Source organism: Stegastes partitus, unplaced genomic scaffold (assembly GCF_000690725.1).
Source record: "Stegastes partitus isolate 25-593 unplaced genomic scaffold, Stegastes_partitus-1.0.2 Scaffold606, whole genome shotgun sequence".
NCBI classification, from domain to species: Eukaryota; Metazoa; Chordata; class Actinopteri; family Pomacentridae; genus Stegastes; species Stegastes partitus.
Genome location: NW_007578337.1, coordinates 333879 through 342065, shown reverse-complemented (window position 1 = coordinate 342065; position 8187 = coordinate 333879). Strand labels below are relative to the sequence as shown.

Below are 8187 nucleotides of genomic sequence, written 5' to 3'. Positions count from 1 at the left end.
CAAAAGGCTTAAAGTTTACTTGGTTTAGTCTTTCTTTAATCCTGCCAAGGTAAACAAAAACTCCAAATTGTGGTTTTTGGCTGGCGTACTATGATAAAAATATCTACTTTCAGTGAAACAGAAGCACAACTTAAACTTTCCAAACTGTTTCAGTAGGACCGAAGCCAAAGAACAAAACTAAAAGTGGACTTTTTTTTTTTTTTCAAATCACATTTCATTTTTTGACCCACACACTAGATTAGTTCTGCACTGAGGCATCCAGCTTCACATCGATACGCTCCACTTACAATAAATCTACAAGTGCACTGTCTCGTGTGACGTGTTGATACAACTAACTGATCAGGCAGCATTTGATTCTGGGTGCATGGGAGGCCACGAGCCCTGCGGCGGTGTCTGAAATAAATCTGTTAGGTGACAGTTTAGGGATGTCAGATGTCAGAATGGGGAATAAGAGAAACAGGTCGTCACATCTGGCGAAGATTTAGCTCTGCAGTTACATTTTTTAAAAATATGTATGCTCTGATTTTACCACACGAACGGTGGAGGTCTCAACATTTCATGCCAAGATGCAATAAAAAAAGTATTTGAGCCTCTCAGAGCACTTCCTTTTCTTAATTGCTGTTTTTGCTGATGGATGTGCAATTTAATACCACAGCAGTGTTCACAACATGAACCTCCAGCGGTATACAGGGGGGATTCTCATTTCGCTTTCTCACTGCTCAGAATTAGACAAGTTTTTCCAGATAAACGAAGCATAAAAGTAACCACAAATCTTGTTGGCGAGTCACTTCTTCATTTCTCTGTAACGCCGTGTCTTGTGGAGGACAACATGGTGCTCACTGCATGTGTGAGAGTGCATTGGAGAAGGTCAGTGTTATTGTAAAGTTGCAAGGATTCAGGAAGTGAAATGTTTTCCTGACGCAAAAAGACATCGTTTGCGGTGAAAAAGGATGTAAACCATTCTCGTGTCTGTGTTTTAGAGAAAAAAAAGTGTCTGACAGTTTTTAGGACACGCACTCATTCCACATGACAACACGACGCCACAAAGCTACACAGCACATTTTATGAATCACATGCAGTTCCCAGTAAAATCACAATTTGTTGGTTTTTGTAGGCTGTAAACATGAGATTTAACATGTTACTGAGACTACATTGGATGAAGGCTAGCTGGGCCCACGTGTATCCATTATTTGCAGAAATCTTATCAGCTGGTGGTTGTAGCTTCATGTGCTTTGGGCAGATAAATCAGTGCTAAAACATTTGTACCTGTTTCTATTCATGTGCTTATGCATGTATTCTGGTGTGCGAGAATCGTGGAAATGTATAAACCAGAACAACCCTTTCTCTGAAAAAATACATCTCTATACAACTAAACTGCATCCTCATTCATGTTTTGAAAGAAACCTATTTGCTTACGGGAAGATAAGAGTGACATAGTAGGAAATGCTCCACTTTCATGCAGGCCACAAGGGTTTGTGAGCGTTGTTCTCACATTTTAGATGTGTTTTCTCTTGAAGTTTATTTTCCGTTTTCACTCACTGTTTGGTTACATTTACAGAAACATCGTGCTTAGGTTGACACTTTGATTAAAAAACTTTTACTAAGTTTGGTTAGGGTTTAAGCACCAAAATAACGTAGGTTTTGGAAATATGGTTAAAATACAACTCTTCTCCACCATTTTCTAGGTTACCATGACGACAAGTCCCACCCAATCTAACATATGATTGGTTGGCTGAAAGCTATTGACACCAAAGCATAAAAAAAAATGGCAAAGATGCCGATGTGCTAGGTATTGATAAATCACAGACAAATGCAATTAGGAAGAAAATATGTTTCCCTCAAAACACAATTAAGAATGCAGTTTAGTTGCATGAGGGTACTTTAAGAGGTCCTCGGCCTCCGCAAACAACGTTACAGAAGAATTATTTTCAACACAGTCTCCTTTAGCTTCAATGCATTTGGTCCATCTATGTTCTAGCTTCACTATCCCTTTGTGGAAGACGGTCACATCTTGAGCCTCCAGATTTTCCTCAAAATCATGCGTGACTTCAGCAACACTCTGAAAATAGCAACCAGGCAAGTTTGGGAAACAGGTAGAAGTCAGACAGTGCAGGTGATGCAAAGAAGGTTCAAGGGGCAACAGTTTAAAGCCACATTTGGCTGCTTCTGGAGCAACAGCAGCAGCTCGAAGAGTTCCTCTCTTTTTTTGTGGAGAGTGGCGTACGGTTTTATAGTGTACAGTTATGTCCCATAATGTGAGTATTGTTTCTTGTTTGTAGGTGAGGCCAAAACCTTTCACAAGACCCTGGTAGAAACGTAATTGAAGTGCACCCCAAGAAAGACGTCTGTGAAGATTCTCAGTCATCCAGGTCATGGTTATTCACGTAGTTTAATCGCAGCAATTGGACTTGCTTGAGTTTCTTGAAGTCTCATCCAAGAGGCTTCATCAGTTCTGACTGACTAGTTGGGAGTTCCAGATACTTACATGTGTTAATGGCTCCTTAAGGATATAAGTATCTGGAACTCCCAACGAGTCAGTGAGAACTGATGAAGCCTCTTGGATGAGAGGTGGAACGTCTTCAAGAAACTCAAGCAAGTCCAGTTGCTGCGACAAAACTACGAGAACATTCCAAGAAAGTGTTGTGGAAATTCTGGAAGAGGTTGACGTAGGATGAGGAACCCATCACAGAGACACATCGTAGACTCAGATGACTTATGTTAAAACTAGGTTTACTGGTATCAGGAGAAGTGGCACTAACAGAACAGCATCAATTCTCAGGATTTCTCACACCTTCGGTCTTATAGCCTCCTTCGATGGGAGCCACATCCAGATCTATGGGTGAGAGGGAAACAAAGATAGTCTGGCGCCTTGGTGTAATCTGGTCTTGAGAGGTGTGGAGGGAGTGCTTGCCTGTCCTCCTCCAATAGATCTACATGAGGTCAAGAATCTATAGAAGATTTGTAGTATACACATCTGCTATAAACACTACTGTTACATGAAGGGGTCAATCAAAGGAGCTAAGGGGAAAAGTTCAATACCATCTCTGGAAACTTCAAGAGAGGAAAGTAATACTTCCTTCACAGAAAGCAGTCCTCCATCAAGGTCAATGTCACAGTTTAAAGAAAATGTTCCTGCTCTGCATCTAAATTTACTGGCTTCCTTGTTGCTCATGTTCCACCTCTCGTCCAAGTTACCTGAAATCTGATTCGGCAGATGCCAACAGACAAACCGATGGGTAAACAAGCATCACTGGAAACGTACCTCTGCCAAAGCAAGAGCCAAGAAAAATACAGTAACTCTGAAGAATCGACGTACCTTTAAGATTCTACCTTAGTGTCCTGCTACAACTGCCTGCCTTCACCTCAGCCGAAACTCCACAGGCGTCAGTGGAAATATTCCATCACTAGCTCCAATAAAAGGCTGTATAAGGAAATGTATGCAGTATGGGAGTGAGGCTGTATGTTGTTTCTACAATCGTAGGTTTACCAGACTGCCTGGTGGCCTTCAACCTGAAAATCTGCTGTTTTTTTACTTTTACATTGAATTTTTGTGTCGACTTGATGGTCACATGCATGAATTTTCTGCCTTTGTCAGGTTTTTATACTGAACATCAATACAAATGCATCTAGCTTGTAATGCATGTATCCAGGGCAGCTCAACAGTACTGACTATACAGACGAGGAAGGACTAATTAAAGGAACATAAAGTGTCTTATTAAGGTGTTGCACCACCAGAGCAGCTTCAGTGCTCCTCCTCCTCGACACTGGTTCCCCAAATCTTTGGAGCTCTACCAAAGTGATTAAACACCATTTCCCCATAAATATTTAGTGTTTTATGATGGCATTGGTCCAAAATCTACAACAGTTGTTCAACTGAGTTCAGATCTGTTGATTTGTGAAGGCCACAGTAATAGATTCATATTATTCTCAAACCATTCAGCGCCCCCTCGTGGGAATGGAGGCATCATCATCATCACTCCAGCAGGATAGATATGTTTCATAACAGGATGAAGGCCATCACTCAAAACCACTTTGCATTGACTTTCAGTGCATCACACCAGGTTTTTCCTTTAATACGTTTCCACATGCATGATCAAAGCAGCGCCGTTAGGGATGTTAGAATTATCCCCAACCAGGAAAGTTGTGAACCAGAAAACAAATATAATAAGCTGCATCACTGGTGCATGAGATATTATACACAAAATTCACAAAATATTTAATTATTTGAGGCTGTAATTTAATCTTTCACATGGCCAGCGGAGACAACGGAAACAAACCATATCTGTAAGATTGATAGAAAACTGACAGAACTTCCGGTGGAACGAGTTCATCCGCAAACATCCAGCTCCCTTTGTTTCCAGCCCTTTCTTTAACAGTTGCATCACTTCTGGAAAAAACTTTCTCGTGTTGCTCAACGGCGCTCACAGATATAATCTAGTGCTGGGATGCGTGCACACACATGCACAAACACTCCCACACACAAGCAGCCTTCACACAAACTGATACAAAGTGCTGCCGGTTTGCATTCCGCAAAAAATCCCCAGACCACACTTTAACCAGGGCAATAGAATGTGACAATATGACAGTAAAGACAAGATCGATACTGATAAGGGTTATATAACTTGGCTCACAACTTTCCACTTTATGGCACTGCTGCACTTAGCCCTCTGGATGCGATAACACACATCACAAAACTCAAAATGTCACTAATGATATATCACTAACAAATTATCTCAGTTCAGTTTAGTCCGCTGTTATCTAGACAGTTTGTACACAGCCCTGTGATTGTTTACAACAGATATGATGTCTTTCACACTTCTGATCTGCTTCTTGCATAGAACCTTAAACGTGCAGTGCAGAACTTTTGTCTTCCCCTACAGGCAGTGAGAGTATTTACACAAATTCAAAGCGTACCTTTAACATATGCCTCGCCGTCAATCAAATTAATTTTTTATTTAATATTCTTTTTTTTTGTCGCATCAGAAATTTGTTGTCCGTGAACTCCATCATACGTGCTGCAGCCTCCTCAAACCACGTGTCCACTGGGGCGATTTTCCTCGCACAAGTTTGCGTCGCTTCTGATTATCACTCGCTTGATAGGCGTGCACTCGCGGGCCACGGGGTGGTCACATGACAGCTGCTTTCCCATTCACCAGACGCCAGACCTGTAGAAGCGGCGAACCAACATGTCGGCTCGGCAGCAAACTTTCGCTTTTATTACGAAAACCGTTCAGCGAAAAATATTTCTGAAAATATTTGAGGCAGGAAATAGGCCATGCAGTTGCTGAATCTGTCCTCATTTTTAGTTCAACAACGGCTAGTTTAGCTGTTTTACAAAGGTTTCGCGAGGCGTTGGATCTGCGCTCCCTGCGCCTCATTTGCATAAAGTAGAAGTCTAGTCTACTTTATGCAAATGAGCTGCGGGCAGCTCGCGGGCGATGCTATGCCTCGTCACTCAAAATGCCCCGCAACACTCCAGAACAGGACAAAGGCGTTTCACATAGACAATGAATGGGAAGCGGGATTTTGCCAGATCCAGTGGACACACAGCATCAGTCTTCATCCCTACAGTTGCTCCCCTCCTAGACTCTAAAAAACCTAATATTGTTAAATAAAACACATTGCTACTGGTGCACTGGTATAGAAACCAGACTGCACAGAAACCAGATTTAAAACTCCAATAAAGTGCAAAAATGCAATAATATTCTGGCAGCTGAGGTCCCGGAAACGACTGTAAAACAACAGAAAGTGACAATCTCATGAACAAAATGACAGTTCCTTGAAAGAAAAATGTGTATTTAAAATATTATTTTAGGATATTTACATGTGCAAAAACAAAAAGATTACATCTAAATATAGTTAAGTAATGTTGGGATCCAATACTGAGGCCTAACACTGCAGAAGAGCACCACTGTTAGAAAATAAAATAAACCCATCCTTAAAATGACACAGATGTAATTCTGAAGAAGAATGATACAAAAAGTTCTTTTTTTTTTTTTTTTTTAATTATATGGATGCGATAACAAGGTTGAAAAACTTGATTTGAGGAGAACTTTATTAAGTTCATTAGGTTCTTCAAATGTAACTCTCATGCAGCATTTCTCAGATATGAAACATTTAAACTCTTGCAGACTTAAGATTATCAGATGATTAAAAGTGCTCCAGTGCACTGTACTTTATGTACTTGTTGCACATCTTACACGCAGAAATCGTCATGCACTATCAGGGAATTAGAGGAGAAATGTGACAAATGAAACTGTTGGGCCACTTAACATCGTCACCTGTCTGTATCTTCCTTAAGTGTGCAGCACAACAACTTAGACGTATGCAATGTGTACTCATGTCCAGAATAATCGTGTTTTCCTTAAAATCATCAACTGTCTGTTGATCTGTACATTTGGACATTTGGTTTGCAAAATGTAGAGAAGTTAAGCTGCTAAATGTTAGAGTGACACTGGCAGCTGATGCACAGTACAACAGCATGGATTAAATCCTACTTGGCCTCAGGGAAGCATCTGAATGGAATAGAAGTTTTTTGGCACAGAAACAAAAAAGTGAGGAGGAGTTAGGCTGTAATTGCCCGGGCACGTGCGACGCTCATCCCGACATCTCCAGGATCGAAGCCAACTTCTTCGCAAATTCCAGTCAGTCGACACGGATTGCAGTTTCACTTTCTCTTGCCCACCTGTATAAAAGCAGGTGCAGCTCAGCACTCTCGACAGCAAACACCTTCGCTCTCCTGAAGAGACTCACCGAAGCAGCCAAACCTACGAAGAAACAGAGACATGGCCTCTAAAGTTGCAGCTCTGCTCTTGCTGGGTATCATCTGCCTTGGGCTTGCAGCAGGTAAGACGCATGCATGCAATGAAAAGACAACATTTCCAGTTTGGGAATGTTTTAATTTTGTTTAAACTCTGCTCTCTCTGATGCATCTTTCTCTGTTTCTTCCTGCAGCTGATGTTCCCGTGGACTGCTGTCTAAGTACTGCAGAGAAGCGCTTACCCCACAGGCTCGTCGCCAGCTACCAAATTCAGGATGCTGGGAAAGGCTGCGATATCAAGGCCACTCTGTAAGTAGCAACCATGTGCACAGTATTGTGTTTTTTTCTGATGGTTTATACATTTTTCAACGAATCTGAAATCTAACCCACTTCTTAATCTCTCAGGGTCATTACAAAGGCTGGAAGGCAGCTGTGTCTCGTCCACCCCGATGGGAACCAATGGGTGCAACAGCTCATTAACGCCGTGGACAAGAGAAAGCAAACTCAGTGAATGAGGTAAATAAACAAGTGCAAAGTGCTCTCCAGGCTTTTTAAAATGCATTAAATATTCACTGGCTCATCACTCGTTGCTCTGCTTTCTTACAGGAGCAAAGACAAGGACTCTGAAGATGTGGCTGAAGACTAAAGTGGGAGACAGACTCTCTGGTGTCTGAGCAGCCGTCTTGTACTGTAGAAGATGTCTGAGAGGATGACAATCATCACCTCTTACATCTTATTTATGATGCGTGACTCCATCCGGCTAAATGTACAGATCTGCATGTGTTTTTTTTGTTTTTTTTCTCATTAGCGGTGACTGTTGCGGTGTAATTGTGGTTGTGGATGCCTCTTTCTTCCTTTTTCTAATTATGAGTGACTGTAAAAATAGAAACACCTGCCTTGACTTGCCCAAAGAATTTTTGTCGTTATCGTGGTACTGTATGCTGCTCGTGAAAACTCACATTTACGGTGCCGTGTTTGTGACAACTTGTACAAAGTGTTGTAGATGATGATTTGTGGACATTGAAATTGTTTCTGAAAGCAACTTTAAAATAAACTTCTATACTATTTTGTAAGTTCTTGTTGCTGCCTTTCATTTAAACTTAAACGTGTCAAACAGTGTGACGCCATCATGCATGAAAACCTAAAACATACAGTTAGTTTTTCCAATTTGACTCAGTGAAATAGCTTCTTAAATTGTGGATTTTTCTTAAATAGATGCATTTTAGCTAAACAGTGTTTAATAATATAACTAATGTAAAAGTACATGAAAACAAATCTGTGCTTAAATAAAGCTCAAGCAAAAAAAAAAAATACAGTGAATAAAACAGAATGAAGTGTAATAAAACAAAATAAAACAGTGAAACAATCAGATAACAAAGGGAACAAATACAATTTTGTGCAAACATTAATAAAAGGCATTAAAAAAA

General features: G+C 40.8%; 1 protein-coding gene across 1 annotated transcript; it reads left to right on the top strand.

Moving 5' to 3' along the window:
• The first annotated feature begins 6696 nt into the window (after positions 1–6696).
• Positions 6697–7833, top strand: LOC103362824 (C-C motif chemokine 20-like). The gene is made up of 4 exons (XM_008289318.1): positions 6697–6846; positions 6955–7069; positions 7166–7276; positions 7367–7833. Exons 1-3 carry the CDS (start codon positions 6786–6788, stop codon positions 7269–7271), a joined length of 282 nt encoding a protein of 93 aa, XP_008287540.1. The 5' UTR covers positions 6697–6785; the 3' UTR covers positions 7272–7276; positions 7367–7833.
• Positions 7834–8187: the final 354 nt, after the last annotated feature.

Excerpts from the sequence above, each read along its gene's own strand:
- LOC103362824 (XM_008289318.1), top strand. The coding sequence starts at position 6,786 with ATGGCCTCTAAAGTTGCAGCTCTGCTCTTGCTGGGTATCATCTGCCTT. Across the intron at positions 6,847-6,954 it reads CTGCCTTGGGCTTGCAGCAG|CTGATGTTCCCGTGGACTGC; the intron begins GTAAGACGCATG and ends TTCTTCCTGCAG. Across the intron at positions 7,070-7,165 it reads TGCGATATCAAGGCCACTCT|GGTCATTACAAAGGCTGGAA; the intron begins GTAAGTAGCAAC and ends TTAATCTCTCAG.